Source organism: Carassius carassius, chromosome 11 (genome assembly GCF_963082965.1).
Source record: "Carassius carassius chromosome 11, fCarCar2.1, whole genome shotgun sequence".
NCBI lineage: Eukaryota > Metazoa > Chordata > Actinopteri > Cypriniformes > Cyprinidae > Carassius > Carassius carassius.
This window is the reverse complement of record NC_081765.1, coordinates 32,387,240-32,409,922: the sequence shown is the minus strand read 5'-3', so window position 1 is coordinate 32,409,922 and position 22,683 is coordinate 32,387,240. Positions and strand designations below refer to the sequence as shown.

Below are 22,683 nucleotides of genomic sequence, written 5' to 3'. Positions count from 1 at the left end.
TATGGTCCAAAAAAAGAGAATGGGATGACCCAAACTTGCCGCCTGATCTTTATGCTGCCTGGAACACCTGGGAAAGTGAGTTACAGCATCTTAGTGTGATAACCATTCCTCGCTGTTATTCATCAGTTCCCAACAATGCTCACCAAAAGTATGACCTCCATATATTCTGTGACGCATCTGAGAGAGCGTATGGGGCAGTAGCTTACTTGGTAGAGGCCACCGAAGTTGTCATTCATACTTCCTTTGTAATGGCTAGATCGCGAGTTGCTCCCAAGAGGCAACAGTCCATGCCTCGCTTGGGATTATGCGCAGCATTGGCAGGAGCACAGTTAGCAAAGCTTTTGAATGACGAACTCACTCTTACCATCCAGCAGACAATTCTCTGGACAGATTCTACAACTGTGTTAGAGTGGCTTCAGTCAGATTCTTGTAGGTTCAAAGTCTTTGTTGGAACACGAGTCTCAGAAATACAGGAGTTGACAGAGCACAGTGTTTGGCGCTACGTGGACTCGCAGCAGAACCCAGCAGACGATATCACAAGAGGTAAATCACTCTTAAGTTTTACTGGGCCTGGTCGTTGGAGTCAGGGGCCATCATTTTTAAAATTGGGTCATGAGCACTGGCCAAAGAGACCTGAACAGGTAAAGTCAGAAGAGCTACCTGAACTGAAAGGTTTTACTGCTGCCTCACCATTATGGACCCAGATCAAACCCTTCCAGATGTTACTCAGTTCAGCACATGGAAAGAGTTAGTGGAGGCAACTCAACAGACATGTCGAAAGGTAACAGATGATTCGGATAACACCCAGCTCATAGATCACCGTGAAGCAGAATTGCTACTACTGAGAGAGTGTCAAGCTCAGAGTTTTCCTGAGGAAATAACAGCTCTTAAAACACACAAACATATACCAATCCACAGTCGACTAACATGTCTTGCTCCAGAGTGGGATCCAGAGACTAATGTACTCAGAGTTGGAGGGCGATTACGGAGACTGGAAAGCCCAAGTGTGGAACAAATTCATCCAATGGTGCTAGATCCACAGCATCCAGCAACAAAGCTTCTCATTAAAGACTTTGACGAGCGCTTGTTGCACCCGGGTACAGAACGAGTGTATGCAGAAATAGGTAGGCAATACTGGATCTTACGAGGACGCCAAGCTGTTAAACACCACCAGCTTAGCTGTGTATCCTGTCAACGATGGCGAGCGCAGCACAAGGTACCACCAATGGCAGATTTGCCGCCAGAGCGGCTCAGGCTTCTCTGCCCACCATTTTATTCTACAGGAGTGGACTGTTTCGGCCCGTATCACGTTAAAATAGGCAGAAGGATTGAGAAACGTTGGGGTGTCATTTTCAAATGCCTCACCACAAGAGCTGTCCACATAGAGCTTCTCAACTCCATGGATGTGGACGCTTTCCTGCTTGCTCTCCGGCGATTCATAGCCAGACGTGGCAGACCAAAGGAGATCAGGTCCGATTGTGGCACAAACTTTCGTGGTGCTGAACGAGAACTGCGAGAAGCCTTTGCAGCTATGGAACCCCAATTAAAGGAGCAATTAGCCGATTACCAGATCCTCTTCAAATTCAATCCGCCTAATGCTCCTCATTTTGGTGGTGTTTGGGAGCGAGAGGTCCGCTCCATTAAAGCTGCTCTCCAAGTGGCAGTTGGAAGCCAGTCTGTCTCTGAAGATGTCCTGTCTACAGTTTTAGTGGAGGTAGAGTGCATTTTGAATTCAAAACCCCTTGGATACGTCTCAGCAGATGTTGCAGACCTCGATCCCATTACACCAAACCTTCTCCTCATGGGGCGGCGGGATGCATCACTTCCGCAGGTGGCATATGCCTCAGGAGAAATGGGGCGGCGCAGATGGCGACATTGTCAAAATCTTGTGGACCAGTTTTGGTATCAATTTACAAGGAACTACTTACCTGTACTTCAGACACGCCAGAAATGGCACAAACCATCTGACAATTTGGCAGTAGGCTCAGTGGTCTTGATAATTGATCCACAACTTCCCAGAGCTCAGTGGCCTATTGGTAAAGTGGTAAAGACTGTGGTCAGTAAGGATGGATGTGTGAGAACAGCAGATGTCCTTGTCAAGGGCAAAGTGTACACAAGGCCAGTTGCCCGCCTGATTCTGTTGCCAGCTTTTGAGGATGATACTAAAGACTCTTAAAGAATTCATTTACTTGCACATTTACTGCTCAAATGTGGGGGCGGCTGTTGTGAATTCTTTATGGTTTTTCTCTTATTGTCCGTAATTTATTCTGCTAATGTGTTAAGTTACGGAAGATGCGCTATACGTAGTTTGAAGCAGATACAATTCTAACGTAAGTGAGGTATTCTCTGCTACGCAAGCACAGCAGCCGGAGTGTTGTAGCTGGAGTTTCATAGCGTGTGCAGACTTTCCACTCGTGTGCAACATCCTTGAGTGCAAGTTAAAGTTACTGACAAAGTAAGTTCATAATACGATTCTATGTTTAATGCGGAATGTTTGTGTGCGCTGCAACTATTTCTGGCACTAAGCCAATATTGCCGCTGTTTTGTGATCTGTGTAATTATCAGCACACTCGCGCTAGCACGGACGCTAATACCACTAATATTTGCAATATGAATATGTTTAATTCTTCCCCTTATGTGTATAATCCTATATTTTACAGTTTGTTAACTGTTGTTATAATAATGCAGCATAATGTGATTTATGCTATTCTATTTATTTCCATAGTTTATATCCTTTCTTTCTTAGTATTGTAAGGGGATATATGAGAGTTGTTGATAATGTTTCATTCGTAATTTACTGTTGAATCATAACAGTATGTAGACAAGTCATTTATTTTGTTTATTTGTTTATTACAGAAACTACCTCAGTTGTATACTGTCATGTGTACAAGGTTGAAACTTGCACAAAATAAAAGTGGAAACGAAATCTGATGACTCCTCCCTGATCAGAGTACTGAAGTGGTTAACACCATTAAAAACTAGCAATCAGTGGGGCAATCCCCAACAGGTAGAGTATATAAAGCTCTAAGGGCCAAGGTTGTGGGTTTGATTTCCAGGGAACAAAAATCAAGTATGAGTGACTAATGGAGCTCATGTGTAGTTCAGACAGATCACAGTGTGACAGCCAGCATCAGCTTACGCTCAGCTGATTGTAACTCCTCCCACTACATTTAAATCATATATACAAGTTCGTCTGTGCTCATGCTTTTCTCATTTATTTGTATAGCGCTTTTCACAATACACATAGTTGCAAAGCAGCTTCATAGACAATTAAAGTTTCTACATTACATTTAGTAATTTATCAGTCAAGGCGATGTCCATATTCCAGAAATGTACAGTAAAATCACGCATCTAATGTATTCAAACAAAAACGTATAGCTAAGAATGAGATTTTGATCAGATATAACCGGAGTACACGATTATGAGATAGATAATGTGAAAGTTTGGCTAAAGAGATATGACTTTAATCTAAATTTAACCAGAGAGAGTTTGTCTAAATCCCAAACATTATCTGGAATTAGGGAGCCAATGCATAAATGCTCTAAATCCTGGTAGACTTTAATATCCTTGGTACCACCAAAAGTCCAGAGTTTTGCGAACTCAGGGAGCGGGACGGATTGTAGAAGACTGGTTAGGTACACAGATACTAAACCATTTAGGGCCTTATAAATAAGTAGTAAATAAGTAGTACAATATTTTGTAACTAATACTAAACTTAATAGGTAGCCAGGGTAGAGATTGTAAGATTAAGGTACTTGCCTTAGTCTGTTGCACTGATACTGTATGTGCTTACCCTTCTCCATCCCCAGCTCCTCCTTATACAGACATTTGATCGCTTAGCATCTTGTCCACAGAAATCATCTATCAGTTAACCATTTCTTAATCTTGTCCGGTCTCATTTACAGACCTGTATCACTTCTGCATGGAATTTTATATTTGTCGCACATTAAAATAAAAATAAAAAATCTGGTAATTGCATTAGGCTTCGGGGGTTTCAAACCTAAATGAGGTTTGTTTGTGGACAGCTCAGAATCTGAACTCTTAAGAGCAAAGCTTGCCGCCAAAATAATGTTCAGGACCTCTACAATAATCTTAATCAAACAGTGTGGTCCTGACTGAAATATACTTAAAGGAACAGTTCATCCAAAAATGACATCCGAGATATAGATGATTCAAACATCTGACCAAAACATCACATTAATCCACAAGTAATCCACACCACAGCACTCCAGTCCATCAGTTAACATCTTGAGAAGACAAATGCTGCATGTTTGTAAAAAACAGATTTTTTAGTCCATAACAACACTTCCTCCAGTGAAAAAGTCCATCTCCTGTTGTCGCTCTCTTGTGAATTATTGTGATGTTTTTATCAGCTGTTTGGACCCTCATTCTGACGGCACCCATTCACTGCAGAGCATCCATTGGTGCGCAAGTGATGTAATGCTAAATTTCTCCAAATCTGATGAAGAAACAAACTCATCTACATCTTGGATAGCCTGAGGGAGACTACATTTTCAGCTAATTTAATTTTTTTCTTAAAATAAAATTCTTAAAATAATTTTCTTATTTTTAAAGAAAAAAAAAGATGTAAAGATTTAAAATGAACTGAAATTCAAAGAAATTCATATAACTAATAATAATAAACAATATAATTTAAAAACTATATACATACATATATATATATATATATATATATATATATATATATATATATATATAAACTTCCTGTGTGTTGCAATTCAGTTAACACTGATGAAAGGGAGCAAATTCTTGAATTCTGAATTTCTAAACAAGATCAGTTATATGCATCATGTGCATAATGTGCAAATTGTGATGCAACGCAAGACAAGTGTGGTCAGTTTTCTATTTCAGATCAACTACTGTCATTGGTGGAGCCACAGTCTTGCCAAACAGATGTGTTAAAGTCACATTTTCTATTACAACCTATAATAACAATAACACATCCGGTTTAATGGCACAGGTATTTACAGGAGGGAAACCATCCTTTGTGCTTGTATTGTGTTGGCCAAATATTCATGACATTTCTGATGTAATAAGTCACACTGGATAAAAGCATCTACCAAATGGATACAGTATATAGTATATAACTCTTCTATACATTAACATTTAATAATGTAGCATGCATTCTAGCAGCATTCAAGTGCAACTTGCATTAAATATATAAACGCAAAAATAAACATAATAGAGGTGATCTTAAAATGTTTGTGCCTGCTTTATATTTTTAGGTTAGAATGATTGCAGATATCTGAACAACACACAGACGCTGGGCAGCTATCAAACACGGCTTATGTTAGTGGCAATCCAGAAATCTCAGCTCCTCAGCCATGATGGCAGAGAGAGAGAGAGATTTGTGCTGGCAGCCTCTTCCATCTGCATTACTAAATCATACAGTGTCTCTCTACAGGGACAAATAAAAACCTCAGTGCTGAATATTTCAGCAACGGCTTGGATTTCATCATGTGTAGGCCTGACAATATTGATAGAGGGAGCCAAAAAGATGCTAAACCTAAAGCCAATGACATGAGACTGGTTTAGTAGCCTCATTATTAGTAATGCAAGAGCAGTTTTGAATCATTCATTTATTTTTACCCTTGTGTGGCAGCACTGTATTTATATTTCTCAAACGCTCTGTAAACATTAAAGTTTGGCAGGTAATTCAACCCAAATCGCTTAATGAACAGAATCCATTCAATCTTATTTTTTGTTTTTTTTTAGAAAAATCCATCTTAGAAAGGATAAAGTTTATAAAAAACAAATAAAAAAAATATATCTAAGAAATCTGATTAAAGTTTTAAAATCTCATGGCGATTTCCCCCATTCGAAACCTAAACTATGATATTTGTGAATCCTTCAATCCTTTTTTTTTTTTTTTTTTGCATACAAAATTTTGATTGGTTTTGACTTTGTTCATGTAATGATGCAGTAACTACATGGTTAAAAAATAAATAAAAAGTTGTGAAAGGGTTGGGATTACATTTTGTATCCTAGCTCATTAATATTACACATATTTTGTTAAAAAAATTTAACGTTAGTTAAAAAAAAAACATGATTTCACAGTGTTGCAGAAACATTTTGCCGTTATCAAAATGTTTTTTTTATCATATTCATCTTTAAAAGTGTTATTAATAACATTAAAGGTGTATTAATGAGAGAAATATTAAATATTAAAAACTAATCCTTTAATTAATTGAGATTAAAGAAATAGTTCACCCAGAAATGAAAATTTATAGATGAGTTTGTTGATTTTGTGTGTTTATGGGAACATGGGAAAAATGTTGCATTACATTACTTGATCACCAATGGATCCTTTACAGTGAATGGGTGCCGTAAGAATGAGAGTTCAAACAGCTGATAAATACATCACAATAATCCACAAGTAATCCACACCACTCCAGTCCATCAGTTCCTGTCTTGAGAACTGCAAAGCTGCATGTTTGTAAGAAACCAATCCATGTGGATTTACTTCCATGCGGAGAAAAAATAATCCTGTCTGAATCAAGAGAGGAATATGAAAAGATCAAGCACCATTTACAAGCCAAAATAGTCCAAACTAATTCTAAAGAAATATATCAGTGAATTGTGATGTGACAGACAACCTTTTTTCACTAGATGAAGTGTTATTATCACAAGACATTAACTGATGGACTGGAGTGGTGTGAATTACTTGTGGATTACTGTGATGTTTTTATCAGCTGTTTGGAGTCTCATTCTAACGGCACCCATTCACTGTAGAAGATAACACACTGTTAACAATTTGAATTTAAATTCCCTATTTCCAGTGCACTGAAGTTGTATCTCAGCATCAGAGCATCTCAGAGCAACATTCAGCCCTGACATCTGCCAGACTCTGATCTTGCTGAAATGGAAAGTGTTCAAGCTCTGGAGGTTATTGATCGATCTGCCTCTGAAGGCCCTGTCATGTCACCTCTGTGTTCTGGTGATAACTCGTTGTGGAGAGATTTGTCTCCTGAAAGATGAATGTTGTCTCTATGACATATATGTCACCTGAACTCCATGTCTGCTGCTGCAGGTGGCCTGAAACCTGATTGCAAAGCCTCATGGTGAAATGCAAGTCTTTGTGGCTGTTTTCACACTTGACTGCATTGCTTGGTCCAGACCTGAGTTCGATTCCACCCCTGCCCAAGTAGGCCTCTTTTTACATTGTATTATTTGGGTCAATGTCACTTTTGCATCATCAACAAGCAAAGTACTATCATGAGTTTTGCTTGAAAAATTACATTTAAAAGGTCTGCACCAAAAGCTTTAATGTGAAAGCAGCTTGAAAAGCATGTTTGCGTATGTTTTCTTTGTACATGTATTCATGCATTTAGTATTTATGTGCTCTTTCTTACAGTTAACTGTACTGTAAAAACATGTCATGAAAGGGTTGCGATATTTTAATTCTGTAGCACAAATAGCAGAGTATGCCAAAGTCATGGGTGAACTGATAAAACTCATACCTTGAATGCAATATTAGTTTCCTTAGAAAAAAGTGTTGCAAATGCATAAACGTAAATGTATGAGGACATGCTTGTATGTGCTTGTACATCATCGATTATCTGTTTTTGCATGTCTAGTATGTGAACATGTCTTTGGCAGTTAAGTGAGCACATTCAAACTGTATATTGTGCAATTTTTTTCAGTCTTAGGTGTCCCATGCATGTAAATAAACACATGCATATCTGTGTACATTTACGTTTTATGCTTTTTTTTCTTTTTTTTGAGGATTCATTCAAAAGACACTTTTATCTAAAGTGACATATTGCTTTCAGTGTTTTATCGCTTTGTTCATGCATTTTCTGGGAATCAAACCCATGTAAGTAGTCCAATCGCAACTCACTAAATAACCCTAGTAGTTATTTTGAACTTTAATCCTAAATTTACAAAAATCTAAATCGATAGCACACCAAAGACTGAAATATGCATGCATGTGTAATATTCATGTGATTACCTCAAATGTTAACGTGATTGTGCACATTGATTATCTAGCATGTTTAAGCATGTTTAGATTTGTCTTCGGCAAATAATTGAACATACAGGCTCTATTCAAGCTTTATTATGTGGATAATTTCAGTCTAAGGTGTGCAGTTTAATTTGTTATTTAAAGCAATGTAAGTCACCGTAGATAAGTGTTGCACATGCATAAATGTAAATTCATGTAGACATGCATTTGTGCAATTGTCATATGTGCATATATGCATACATATAATATTCATGTGCTTGTTTCACATTTATGCAAGTGCACCATCGATTATCTGCATTTTAGCATATTTAGTGTGTTAGCATGTGTGTGTGTGTGCTCATGCATACCCCACAAGAACAGGAATAGAGCGACCTCTAATCTGTTCGAGAACCTCAGCGGTTAAACTGTGCCCTTCAACAGTTGTCATTTGCTTCTTCAAATACCTTTGTCATCGAAGAGAGATTAAAAATGCCTCAAATGAATGCGAACAAAGGCACAGCAGAGGAGCAACACAGTGCAAATTGCCTGATGATGAGGTGGCTAATCCCACTGCTAGTTTAATTGATACTTAAAGGCCCGCTATCCGCTCTGAAGAGCTGAGAGGCTACAAACTGCCTCGGCCAAGGTGTGGTAACAGGGTGAGTAACTGCAAGTGAGTTCTCTGTCAGCTAATGCTCTCCTGCCTTCCTCTGCAGTCTCAGCTTGCTCCCGTTTGCACTAGTGCATAAAAGAGCTGTTTTAATCACTGTCTATTGTTTTGGGCTTTCTTTTCGCACCCCTGTGATACCTCAGACCTTGTTTGTCCGCTTTACACCAGTTGTCTTCAGAGGGCGGTATGAGTCTAGGGTGTTGTTGTGTGTTGACATGCAGAGCTGGGCACGGTTACCTGTGGAAGTTTGCATGCACAAATGAGCAGAACGGTTTCGGACAGGGACAGTCATTCTGGAAGCAATGCAGATGGTTCAAGGTAAGTTTTGTGGTTCTTCTGTCATGCTTAAAGTTGAAGTATGCATTTGTAATGACACTTGCAGCAGAAGTGCAAAATTTCAAACAATCCACACATCTTATGATGCTTGGAAGACTGCTCCAAAAAAAAAAAAAAATGCAACAATATTACTAATTGACTGCACTGACACTATTGGATGAGATCAAAACTGGAACTGAATTGAACTGAATGAAGACTCGATTGTCTTCTGTAGCACTGTTTTACAGCTGAATCGCTTTAAAACATAATACATTTTGAAACATTGACACTGTTATTGTTATTATACTAAATTGGATCACACTAAACTGACTTGCTTTTATAGCTGAGCTGCTTATAACTAAATCGAACTTCGTTATTGAACAGAACTGAATCAACACTGCAGAGACTTGAGCTGAAAAATGAAATTATTGTCTTTAGAGCAGAATTTGGGTTTGTCTCATATTTGAAGAAGTTTGCATCATTGGTTTTGTTATTTTTCTGTGAAGCTGCTTTTAAACAATCTGTATTGTATAAAGTGCGATACAAAATAAGTTTCACCAGTGGTGCAATAAAGTCATGCTTGCTCAAAAAACTGAAACTGTATTTATTTAAATAAGGTGGACAAAATGCATCACCAGAGCGAACTTTTGGCAGAAAAATAATCATCACAATGTCCTGATATGGCGTTCAGTCACTGGAGCGGAAGTTGCATCCAATTTGACGAGTGTTTGTTTAAATGTTTAAGCGTGCAGTGAAGGTAAGTTTCTGAAATAAGCACTCGATTCTTCCTTCCCCCACTCTCTCAACTTCAAGAAGACTTTCTCCCACTAGAATTCCTGAATTATCATTAACCTTTCCTTTGGTCCCCCTCCCTCCTGTTTGCCAGGCTGTATCTCCTGTTCTGTTTGGTTCCTGGCCCCATATGCCACTTTCCTATTTCCTGGCTGTAGACAGCAGGGAGTAGCTCTATTATCACCTCCACTGAGCTGTCTTTGAATGTGAGAGGCAATTCCATTTCACTTTGCCACGGGGAGGAGGAGGCAGGCGTACTACCCAGCTCAAAGAAATTGGCTAAGGGTTCATTTTTATAGATGGAGTGCAAGGAGAACGCTTTTCCTCGTGTGTTAGAGAGGATTTCAGATGTACTGCACTAATGCCACGATTGCTATTGTGAAAATTGCTCAATATGGGTTTTGACAGGTGCACACGGATCAAAACTGTTTGTTTGCATCAGATAGGTGTCATTGCATTTAATATTGCACATCCAGCCATTTATTCATATATATGTGTTTCTAGCATTGCTATATGATTGATACATGGTCCGTTTTTTAATATTCACTTGATTTTGAACCATAACATGCTTTATGCAAGTATTTAAACTAGTTGCACAGACTTAATTTTGTGCATTTTGAACGTACTACACTAATGTTGTGATTGCTATTGTGAAAATTGTTCAGTATTAGTTTTGAGAGGTGCACAGATCAATACTGTTTGTTTCAGAGAGGTGTCATTGCACTTAAATATTGCACACCGAGCCATTTATTTATAAATGTATGTTTCTAGCATTGCTGTATGATGGATGCATGGTCCGTTTTTGAATTTTCACTTTGGTTTGTTTGATTCCTCCATTGTTTATTTGAGTCAAAACCTGCTTTATGCAAGTATTTCCACTATGATAGATGCCGTGATTACAATCGTGAAAATTGTTCAATATTCGTTTTTACAGGTGCACAAACCAAGACTATTTGTTTGCAATAGAGAGGTGTCATTGCATTTAAATATTGCACATCTAGCTGTTTATTTATGTATGTACCTTTCATAGTATTGCTACATGATTGGTAAAAAAATTTCACTTTGGTTTGTTTGATTATTCCATATTCCTAGTTTAAATACATCTTGCAGTATGTTAAACTGTCTCCATTATAACAGACATTACCTATCATGCATTTGAGTGCTGATGCTGGGTGAAACCTTAGTAATTTGAAAATGCACATTGAGTTTGTACAACAAAACTGCATTGCTGTAATGCATTGACTTTCAACATTTTCGTCAATGCTTGCGTACATGCATAAACTATGTTTCTGACCATAGTCTCTTAGATTCTTTCAACCTGGTGCTTTGCACTGGTGTTTTCAATGCTATTATACATAAGCATGCATGATATACATTGAACTGCAATTCTGTAGAGACTTTAAATGCAAAATCTTTGTCAGACATTAATTGTTTGGTGTATAACTTTTATATTATGCACAATTCTGACAACCGGTCAAAGCTTGGGCAGCTAGAACTGAACATATATATTCTTGAATCCGTTACTTACTGTGGAAAATCAGCACAACATAGATGCTAGAAAGGTTTTCTATCGTTTAGGGTCTGGGCAAATATGTTGAAATCCTCTAAGGAGGCTGATGAAAAATGCACCCACTTTGAGCCTCGCTTGTCTTAAGATAAAATTGATGTTTTATAAATAATTTCGACCCTGCAAACATCAAAGGCCACAATCACAGCGACTCAGTGATATTCATTTGGCATAAGTCAGTTTCATTTTTGCGAGCTTTTCATCTGAAATGGCTTAAAAAGTAGACTTGCTCTGAATCTTTCATGACTTGGGGCTTGCAGGGGACAGTGGCTGATGTTCTTCACTTGTAGACGTCTGACAGCGTGCAGCAGCATCAACAACAAAATGGTCACAAACCCCCGTTGCACTTCCTGGGTCATACGGCCTGATAAATATTTCAGGGGACTAGCAACACACTGAGCGGCTGATAACAGGTCAGTTGCAGGTGATAAAAGTTGGTTTTAGTTGGGACATTAAGCCTTTTCTTCAGTGTGTGATATTATATCTTCACCATCGTTTAGCCCTGTATTACACATCAGTGATTTAGCTTCGCATCGCCTGTACAGTGGGTCGACTGACAGTGCGATAGATGTGAGAAATAAATTGATCTGTGCATCGTAACTGGTGTGATGAATATCAAACTGCTGATCTGGCAAAATCAGGCATGTTTGAGATTCATAAAACAGCATCATCATGCTAAATTGATAATCTTCGCTGTAAAAATGAACTGAACATCTATTGCATTTTAAAATGTGACCCAGGAGTCATTGTGCCCCAATCACAATGTATTTAGTAGTGATGTTAGTGTTAGATAGTAATGATAATCTAACAAACATTATACTCATTACAAAAAGTCAAACAGGGCCCAATGTATGGTGTTAATATGAAGTTTCTGTATTGATTTTTCACAGGTGTTTGAAACAATTCTTAAATTATGTATTGCATTGTTTTGTGTTTTAGAGTCAAAGGAAATGTCCAGATAATATTCTGGAAGAAAGTTACCAATAGTTTTTCTACTGGATTTTTTCTTTCAGTGTAAAATACATAATGCACAAGTTGAGTAAAATACTATATAATTATATATATATATATATATATATGTTTTTTCAATGAGAATGATAATATTTAATGATAATCCAAAAATTCAAGACAATCTAAGCATCAAAATTTTGACAAAGAAAAATTAAAAATTAATAACTTTTTCATGTCATATTTATGTTGGAAATATGTTGAATATTTGTATGTGCTCTCTAGTTTTTAAAACATAACCTGTATAATCTATTCACTATTTAAAAATAGTAAATGCAAGAGTATTCATGCAAAAAAGTCAAGGTGCACATTGTTTTTTCTTTATGGTGCATCACCTCTGGAGTGATTTTCTACAGAGAAATATAAAAGTAGAGCAAGCTAAAAGCAACAGATATTTATTTATATGCATATCTTATTAGAATTCTTAATTAAAATGTGATTTAATTTGGTGCACATTGGTCTGTTATTGCAGATTATGTGGACAAAATAATTATATCAGGTTCAAGTTCAGCAAACTATACTGTCACAAAGTGAACCGAACAGACCTTTTGCCTACCTGAAAGGCCACTGTCCTCATCAGCCTTGCTTTTGTGGTGTCAGGTGTGGAAAATAAAGCCAACAAATTGCTCTAATTTACTCTCTCCAATGCACCTTTTTGTATAAAATAACTTTTATTGATTTACTTTAATTAGGTGCATTTGTTCAATTAACACCTCTTAAAAACTTGGGAAACTTATTGTGTGTAAAACTCATTGTTCACATGAAAATTACAGGATGTTGCATGCATAATAATATTGCAGACTGACTTGAGTCAACCGCACAGATAATTGGGCAAACACCAATCAGGGCAGCATAAATGTCGATTTTGCATCAATTCGAGAGTAAAAACGGATATTCAAAGGGCCAGGTAAATCTGGCTCCTTTACTAGGCAGGGCTAGCTATGACAAGGGGAACATCAGTGACACCTGAGCAGGAGACCTAAAAGGACATCAATAATGAGAGGTGTGGGAGTGCTTCTCAAGAGACGACATGGGCCCGGAGTCGTCTGCACAGAGGCTAATAAGGGTTTAAAAGCCACAACTGTCCACACAGCCCACGCCAGCCCACCAGCCGTCTTTCTTTTCCAAAGAGCTGGCTGATGCTTTCTGACAGGCCTCAGCTGCAACCGCGGGGGACCGCTGCGGTCAGTGGTTATGTCAGCATCAAACAATGCAGCCCGTGCCTATTAGAGAGCCGAGGCGTTGATTAGAACGTGCCCTCTGAATATTCTCCCAATTCGACAAAGAAAGACGTCATATTTCGGCTTGACTTCTTCGTATGAATTTCATCTGGCATCTGGCAAACAACTTATAAATAACTCAAGGGCCATCTTAAATGCATTCCCATGAAATTTTTAGTGACACTGTAATGTAAGCCACTACCTGTCATGAATGGCAAATAACCTCGGCCTCTCGCCGTGTTTGTCCATCAGCTCACCGCCTTCCTCTTATATTCTCCAAAGAAAGCAATCTCTTCTGACTGGGACGGCCTTCTCTGTCCCCATATCCAGGCTGGCAATAATTTTGTTGTCATTTGCTGTGCGGTGACCACATCATTGATGTGACAGTGCCGGGCATTAGGTAAAGTCCCCAGACTAGTGCTCACTTACAGAAGCTGCCTCGATCTGTCATTGACAGTGATTCGATTAGACCTGGCTGGCAAACACGTTCCTTAGTGACAGGACCTCTAGGTTTGTATGGTTCTTAACCAACCTTCAAGAACTTTAATATTTGAATTTTTTTTTACATTTACATTCATGCATTTGGCAGACACTTTTATCCAAAGTGACTTGGATTGAATTAAAGGTATGCAGTTTATCAGTTCATGCATTCCCAGGGAATCAAAACTTATGACATTGAGAAATGCATTCATTTCTCAAATGATTTTCCAGTGATAATATTTTGTCCTCGTCTTAATTTAGTTTGCATCAGATGCATTGTATATCAGCCTGAGTGCCATGTTTAACTAGGCCTTAAATGGCTAATGAATGCAATTTAGGTTTAGGTCACATTGAGTGAATTTAGTTTCAATCTGATGTTGGCATTCCAATTTTGTCCTCAGCTTTGTGTTGATTTAGGTTACAATGGATGCATTGAGTGTCAGTCTATTGTTTGGCTTGTTCATGTATGACTAATAAATGCCATGGTGAAGAATCTGAAACATGATCTAATCTTCAAGAACTATGTGATATTTTGTCCTTGATTTTGGTTGCATCGGATGCATTGATTCAATCTGATGCTTTGCATGTTTATCCAGGCATCACACGAATAATGAACTAATGAATCTGTGATGTGACCCAACCTTCGAAAACTTCAGTATTTGATCTTCAAATTTTATTCTTGATTTAAGTCGCATCAGATGCATTGTGTTTCAGTATGATGTTTGGCTTGTACATCTACTGTTGTTGGCACTGCACAACTAATAAATGCAGTGGTGAAGAATCTGCAACGTGACCTTGGGTAAACACCTCCAGATTGATGTCATCTATACAAGCTGTTTTTTTGCAGGTGAGGCTTCATTAGAGGTTCTTCGAATATCATCACCTCCAGGTCATTAGATTATCATCTTCTCAGGATCTTCTTCCCAATCCCGGTTTGGTTTATAATAGTAAAGCTTTTAGTGAAATTCGTTAGAGATGCATACATGCAATGCAAACACAACAGTTGTTCACGTGGGACAGCGCAGTATGTTTGTATACCCACCTGATGATGGAAAAGCTCTCCATCCAACACAATGACCCCCCGAGGGAGCGGCTGGCCTTACCGTTCCTAATCACGACGGGCCCTCTGTGGCCACTGACTGTGCTAATAAGTGCAAAGTACAGGGGGCTAATATACAACAAAAGGAGGACAAAAAACAAGTAGAAAAACAAACTCTTCAGACAGGTGCATGCACAGTTAATTCAACAATAAGGCCTCGGAGTAAAGCCTGCTGGTAGCCTCTTAAAGAGGAGGAGAAAGGGATGAAAGGCATGATCTGGTAATGAGAAGATGGCCGATTGGCCTGCTGGTAGGGGGCAGGCAAGCCTGTGCATGCATGTTTCAGGAGAATAGATTACTGGACCCCATTGCCCTGTTATAATGACCCTTCTTGTTAGCCTCGGAGATGGAAGCATCTTCATTAGATCTCAGAAAAACTCACCTCTGCCTCCAGCCCTTTTCTGGGAGACAGGAGCTGTTCTGCAGCCCTAAACACACAATTTCTTTGGCTTTCTGGACATTATAAGGTGCACTAATGTGTTACCTGTATCTAAATATTGCATGTAGGCTCTAATACAAGAAGATTTCAAATATAGAGATGAAGGGAAATAATGCAAGGAGCTTGTTATTGACTTAATGTTTCAGGTCCACTGTGATATGTGTGTAAAAATAATAGTAGTAACTGTACATTTTAAAACTAACCTATTCAAAATGTTTGAATTTGTGTGTTTGTCTGACTGACTCACAACCTATTTGACAGATATTAAACCTTCTATAATCAAGTAATAAAAATGTGATAAAGTATATATAATAACAACATGCACTGAAACATAATTGTGCATTTTTATGCTAACCAGTCTTTCTAAGTGAGGAGAGAATATTTCTAATTTATTTTGTTGTTGATGCCACCTAATCAAACTCTATGGTATTTTGGCGCACATTCATCTGTCACTTTGTAAAATGGCTAAAACGAAAAACAATATTTGGCCCAGTGTTTGTTGTATGTGATATGCTGGTGAATCACACTTGTGGTGTTATGCATTTAGAAAAATTGTCAATTTTCCTATTCATGTTAATAATTGTGCATATTGTTGGACCTGTGCTACTACTGGGAATATTAATCAATTTAAGTGTTTGATTTTAAAGACATCTTTTGTTGCACGCCTATGAACCAAACCCAGTTGAGAACCACTGATGTAACTTTGGTTTTTGATAGTTTTTTTTTTTTTTTTTTTTACAGTTTTTACAAATTAAACCCTATTCTGCAACGTTAAATGTGTTTTTGCGCCACTTAAAGGGCCAGAACGCGAGGAATCACGTGACGCGGTGCTACAGCGAGGTCGTGCATGGGGAGAGTCGCTTGTGCCAGTGAGACAGGTGAGATGAACTGATAAGAAGAGCCTATTTCAGGCTGCTGAGGTGGAGGACGATGTGACTTCTTTCAGATGACCGCTGGGATGCTGTGTTACTGTAGATTAAGACACAGCTGTGATTAGGTACAATAATTAAGATATGATTTGTGAAGAAAATAAATTTCCCTACTTACGCTGCAATGCATTATTTTCTCCCCTCGTATAAAGACGTTATCCTTATAGCCTAAACACACACTTCTTTTATAAAACTGAATATTTGAAGAAACAGACGCGTCCTTTTGTGGAAAGAGAGAGGGAGAGTCATTTGAATCTCATTAAATGTATGTCTCCATAAAAACTCGCATGGCTCAGATCAACAAAGCTCAGAAGTGTCCATCAGACAATATATTAACACTTAAGATCGCATTTCTCTCTCTCTCGCTGACAATATAAGGATTTTTCTCAATTCATATAGTATATATATTTGAAAAAAATAAATAAAAAAGAATAAGGTAATATCATCCAGCATGCATTTTAGCATTAATTGCAGCGTTTTCCATTAAATAAACTAAATGATTGTAGCTAAGTGATCGTGCCTTGTATTTGGCAGCATCCTCCAAGATGCGCATCAGAGCCGTCGTTGCTTTGCTCCCAACTATTTGAGAAAAAAAACATAAGACATTTAATTATTTTATTTGTAATTTTAAATATAACAAATAATTTCAAGAGATATTATAAAGTAACATTTTTTGACAAACGTAAAGTACATATATATATTTTTTGACTCCTGTCTGATTTGATTCTTTCAGTCATGTTTTGAAGCATAAAGCGTTGAATGCGTAACTTGAAGTAGTCCATCCAAATAAAATATTAATATGTCTCGGGAGCAGTAAACAGATCTTCAAGAGAAGCCAAGATTTCACGCTAAAACGCAAACATTTTAGGTAGTGCTCGAGGCGTGTCATTTCAAGTGCTTTAAATAATGAATAATGAAGTTTTCGTAGTAAACCGAGTGACTTCCACCGCATAGAAATATATTCACACAAAAGGCCTCGAAGGGAAGACAATAGGGTTTATTTGCACTACTTAGTGCGCTCCTGAAGAATCACGAGAGCCCCAGTTTTCACAGACTATAGTATACAAACATGGATGACCAGCAGAAGTGACTACACTGTGGCGTGTAAGCCTGCTTGATTACACTAATTAAGTGCTGTCTAATTAAATTACCGTCACGTGTTAACCAATAGCAAAAGTTGATTCATTAACCATGCAGACCGAGCACTGAAAAGCAAAGCCTTCCCTGATTGCAGACTAGTGTCAATTGGCTAATTTGCCGTCTTGCATAAAGTAGCTCGAACCGCAGGAAGGCGTTAGTTTTCTCTCGCGCTCGCGTTAATTGCTATTTGTCATCGAGCGATGCAGCTCGAGCGTTGCATCTCGCCAGCTCAAGCGCGCTCCAAGAAATGCATGATTGTGGGCAGTGGCTACCCAAACGCACAAGCATCTGAGCTCGCCTTGCAGGACTACCCTGTTATATCTATCGGCGACAACCTGGAGAGAAGTTCACCTCTGAAAAAAAACTCCGCTGGGATGACGAATCAGTCAGAGGGAGACAATTTCGCGGACTCGAAGGACTCGTCAGGGGACGTCCAGCGAGGCAAACTCTCTCCTGATCTTGACGGAGTCGCCGACAGTCGTCACACTTTCGATGGATCTGCGGGAGAAAGGTATCTCCTGTCTCAGTCCAGTCAAGTTCAGCCGAGTCCCACCACCATGTTTCCCTACCCGGGTCAGCATGCAACGACGCACCCGGCTTTCTCCATCGGCAGCCCGAGCCGGTACATGGCTCACCACCCGGTCATCACGAACGGAGCCTACAACAGTCTGCTGAGCAACTCTTCTCCGCAAGGCTATCCGACGGCAGGCTACCCATACGCGCAGCAGTACGGACACGCGTACCAAGGCACGGCTTTCTACCAGTTTTCCTCCGCTCAGGCAGGGCTCGTGCCCGGTAAAGCGCAGGTTTACCTCTGCAACAGGGCCCTTTGGCTTAAATTTCACAGACATCAAACGGAGATGATTATTACCAAGCAAGGACGGTAGGTGATTTGCAATTACGGATGTAATTATCCTTTTGGCAAACTAGACTGTTTTCCACAAATTGATGCTTTCGCTTACGCGGAATGCCCTTTTTTTTTTCTTCCAAAAAGCTTTTTTTTTCTAGAAAAAACACACACACATTTTTATTTAATTAGTTCAGCCTATTTATGTTCTTTAATGCATTTTTTCTTTTTTATTATTCGTTGGATTTGTTTTTCCAAACATTTAAAACCATTGAATATCCCTGCAATGCTGTCTTTTAATAATCTTTTGATGGAATAAAGTTTTTTTTTTTTTTCGAATTGCTTTTCCGAGATATCCAAAAATTTACATTTGTTTAGTACATAATTATCCTTTAAAAAAATAATATTTTTCATATTACAATTAAAGATTGCAAAACCCACGTTTGCTGGCAGAGCTACAGTACTGTGCACTAAACACTTTGCATTTGATGTACCCTCAGGCGAATGTTCCCGTTTTTGAGTTTTAATATATCTGGACTTGACCCAACGGCGCATTACAATATATTTGTGGACGTGATTCTCGCGGATCCGAACCACTGGCGCTTTCAAGGAGGAAAATGGGTCCCGTGCGGCAAAGCGGACACGAATGTAACTGGTAAATATGGTCTACTTTTATTTCATTTATTTTTTTGGCTTTTTTGGTGGGGCTTTTTTTTTTTGGCTTTTTTTATTTATTTATTTTACAATTTACAATGATAATAATAATAATTGTCGTGCTGATAATGATGATGATGATGATGATGATGACCTATTTCTAGTAATATTATTATGTTTAAATAAGACTGATTTTAATAAGACGCAGAAGAGTTTTTATTTTTATTTATTTTTATATTATTTTTGTTGTCCTGACTCAGAACTGACAGTGCAATTATATTGTAAACAGGAAACAGAGTATACATGCACCCGGATTCGCCAAACACCGGTGCGCACTGGATGCGTCAAGAGATATCCTTTGGCAAACTTAAACTAACCAACAATAAAGGAGCAACGAACAACACAGGACAGGTAAGTTAGTTATCGTTAGATTTATTTTATTTTTATTTCGTTATTTTTAGTCTCACTGTGTCATGCGTTCCGAAAGTGTTAGAAATATTAGTAACAATGCTGTGCTGGTTGCATTTTACAGAAGTTGCACATTACAAGCAGCTCCAAAAAACCCCTCTGTCTCTCTTAGTATTAATATTTATATAAATCTAAAAACATGATCTTTTGTGTTAAGATAATCCATAAGTGAAAATATGCTACCTTAACATTTAAACATTACGAAACATTTCAGCCGTGGGCAAATCATTTGTATTTTTGAATTATTTGAGTTAAACCGGTTGATTTACATGTAACCAATGAGCTGACAAAACTGTTGTTAAAATGTAGCTAAATTAGTTTTCATGTTGGTGTTCCAAATGGATCTACGGGAGCGTAAAGACGCGTGAGGAGATGTTCTCTGACGCTCGTTTATTCGCTTGAATTCCTGCAGATGGTTGTCCTGCAGTCGCTGCATAAATACCAGCCTCGACTGCATGTGGTGCAGGTGAACGAGGACGGAACCGAGGACACGAGCCAAGCAGGGCGCGTGCAGACGTTCACCTTCCCGGAGACGCAGTTTATTGCGGTCACCGCATATCAAAATACTGATGTAAGTAAAGCTGATTTTTTTTTATTTATTTGATTGATATAAACTGTTTTTTTTTTAGTTTTTTTTAAATTTATTATTATTGACATTTTCTGTCACTTACAGATCACGCAGCTAAAAATAGACCACAATCCATTTGCAAAGGGATTCCGTGACAATTATGACACGTAAGTTTTGATTTTTCTTTTTAAATTGGTGACCTTTCTGTTCTCTCTGACCTATAAAATGTAGTCAGGGTTGATGGTAATAAATACAATTGATATGAATGAAACCAATTCATTTAGGCGCACGAGGTACATTTTTAATTTTCTGATCTTAACCAAAATATTCTCCTTATATGTGCGTGCGCATTTCTATTTCTCGGACACAAAGATCACAGAAGGATTGTAACTCTGGCAAGGTTAACATATCGTTTAGAAATCGATTGATTATTTTTATTTATTTATTTTATTTGTTAATTTAAATCGGTGCATCCAGCAAAGAAATATGATTTTGGCTCGGAATTTCAATTGGCCGATGTGTTTACAACCTTTTGTGCGTTGGCCTGGCAAATCTCAAGACATAAATCATAATTTCACTTCACTGCATCTCATTATGGCTCTATCATGCACTGTGTTTTTGCCAGCAATATTTCTTTAGAAAAGTTTTGAGACTTTTTTTTGTTTTGTTCCACTGTTTTAAATAATTATAAACCACATTGGAGCAATATGCATATGGGCTGACCTTGCGCAGTGTTAATTTGTTTATTCGCGCAATTACGCGCAGAATGGGAAATTGCGAGAAAATTGCAACGCTTTATTTGCCGTTAGCTACAAATCTCATATGCAACATTTAACGTGTTTGTCCACCATCTTTCTCCAGTGTCTACACGGGGTGCGACATCGATCGGTTCACGCCGTCCCCGGGTGACTCTCCGCGCTCTCAGATCATGCCTAGCGCAAGATATGCCATGGCTGGTTCTTTCCTGCAGGACCAATTTGTCAGCTCGTATGCCAAGTCCCGTTTTCACCCTGGCGTCGGAGGCGCTCCTGGCACGGACCGCAGCGTCCCACTTAGTAACAGCTTGCTCTCCCCGCAACAAACCGAGGAGACCACGGTGGCCTCCCCGCAGCGATGGTTTGTCACCCCTGCCAACAACCGACTGGACTTTGCAGCCTCGGCATACGATGCTGCGGCGGCTGCTGATTTCGCCGGTAACGCGGCCACCCTTCTGTCGTACGCAGCTGCCGGTGTTAAAGCGCTGCCCTTGACCGGTGCGGGATGCTCTAACAGACCCCTGGGGTATTACGGCGAGCCGCCGGGGTGGGGCACCCGCACACCGCCGCAATATTGCAGCAAGTCCAGCTCCGTCCTGTCATGCTGGCCGTCCAACTCCGTGGGTAGCAGAACGACCTCCGGTTACCTGCTCCCTGGCCTCGAGGACGGAGACGCCATCGCGCCCGAGAGGTCACCGCTAGGCGGCGCGGACGAGCCCAAACCCAAAGACTTGTCTGAATCCAGCTGGATAGAAACCCCGTCCTCAATTAAGTCCATCGATTCGAGCGATTCTGGGATTTTTGAGCAAGCCAAGCGGAGGAGGATTTCGCCATCTGCCACGCCGGTTTCCGAGACATCGTCTCCATTAAAATCTGAAATGCTTACGCCGAGGGAATGCGAGAAAAACTGCTCCAAGGACATCGGCTACTACAGCTTTTACCCCCACAGTTAGAAACCGCAAAAAAAAAAAAAACGTGTTCAAGGATGCACGAGTGACTTATAATCTATTTATTCCTATTTATGTGCTTATTTGTTTAATTATTCACACGTCTTGGTCGCGTCGTTCGAAGGACGCCAAGCGTCGAGTTTTAAACCGGAGCAAGCGGTTTTCGTTCCCAAATGACATTTCTAAGGTTCTAACTGTTAAACCTCTTGTAAGTATGGAAGAACTGTACATATTTTATGTAGATATTCTATCTATCCATTTGTGATTCTTCTCGTTGAATGTTGATGTACTGTATAGAAAGGTTTGTTTAATGTACTTAGACGTTTGTTCGTTCGAATAGCTACATATATTAAATATTTTGATGTTTGAAAAAAATAGGACACAGCTCGTAAAGGTTCCCGGTTCCAGCTGTTATGACAAAGGTCTTGGTGAAGTGGAAGTAGCTGCTTTACCTGTTGAAGAGTTCCTCCTGTAGAAAGAGCTCCTCTGACGCATGTCTGTCGGAGGGCGCATTTTATGTACGCTTATATTATTGATGTTGCTTTTAGAGTCGCGTCGTATGTTCGTAAATATCATAGTCCGTAGGTTCATTTTCTGAACGTATGTTTTTAATAAAACCAGCGTAACTTTATTTATTTTTTGTAGAGATAAAAACATAGACTATCTTTTAACCAACCCCGACATTTCATTTGTATTTCATTGGCTGTTTTCTTTATGAGGAAGAAAGCGAGTTAGGCCTGCTAATGTGTAAAGGTAATGTAACTGTGGTGTGCTTAATTGCAATAAATATGACCGAATGTGAAACCCTGGGCGAAGTACACA

The 22,683-nt window shown here is 39.0% G+C and overlaps 2 protein-coding genes across 2 annotated transcripts; both read left to right on the top strand.

Moving 5' to 3' along the window:
- LOC132152533 (uncharacterized) lies at positions 1–2,977 on the top strand. The gene is made up of 2 exons (XM_059561293.1): positions 1–2,455; positions 2,857–2,977. The coding sequence occupies exon 1, from the start codon at positions 695–697 to the stop codon at positions 2,174–2,176; it is 1,482 nt and encodes a 493-aa protein (XP_059417276.1). The 5' UTR covers positions 1–694; the 3' UTR covers positions 2,177–2,455; positions 2,857–2,977.
- Positions 2,978–17,511: 14,534 nt separating this feature from the next.
- Positions 17,512–22,226, top strand: LOC132153210 (T-box brain protein 1-like). Its single transcript, XM_059562554.1, has 6 exons — positions 17,512–18,505; positions 18,970–19,124; positions 19,413–19,534; positions 20,004–20,162; positions 20,265–20,326; positions 21,021–22,226. The coding sequence occupies exons 1-6, from the start codon at positions 17,823–17,825 to the stop codon at positions 21,865–21,867; spliced, it is 2,028 nt and encodes a 675-aa protein (XP_059418537.1). The 5' UTR covers positions 17,512–17,822; the 3' UTR covers positions 21,868–22,226.
- The last annotated feature ends 457 nt before the right edge of the window (positions 22,227–22,683 follow it).

Excerpts from the sequence above, each read along its gene's own strand:
- LOC132152533 (XM_059561293.1), top strand. The coding sequence starts at position 695 with ATGGACCCAGATCAAACCCTTCCAGATGTTACTCAGTTCAGCACATGG.
- LOC132153210 (XM_059562554.1), top strand. The coding sequence starts at position 17,823 with ATGCAGCTCGAGCGTTGCATCTCGCCAGCTCAAGCGCGCTCCAAGAAA. Across the intron at positions 19,125-19,412 it reads AGCGGACACGAATGTAACTG|GAAACAGAGTATACATGCAC; the intron begins GTAAATATGGTC and ends TATTGTAAACAG. Across the intron at positions 20,327-21,020 it reads TTCCGTGACAATTATGACAC|TGTCTACACGGGGTGCGACA; the intron begins GTAAGTTTTGAT and ends ATCTTTCTCCAG.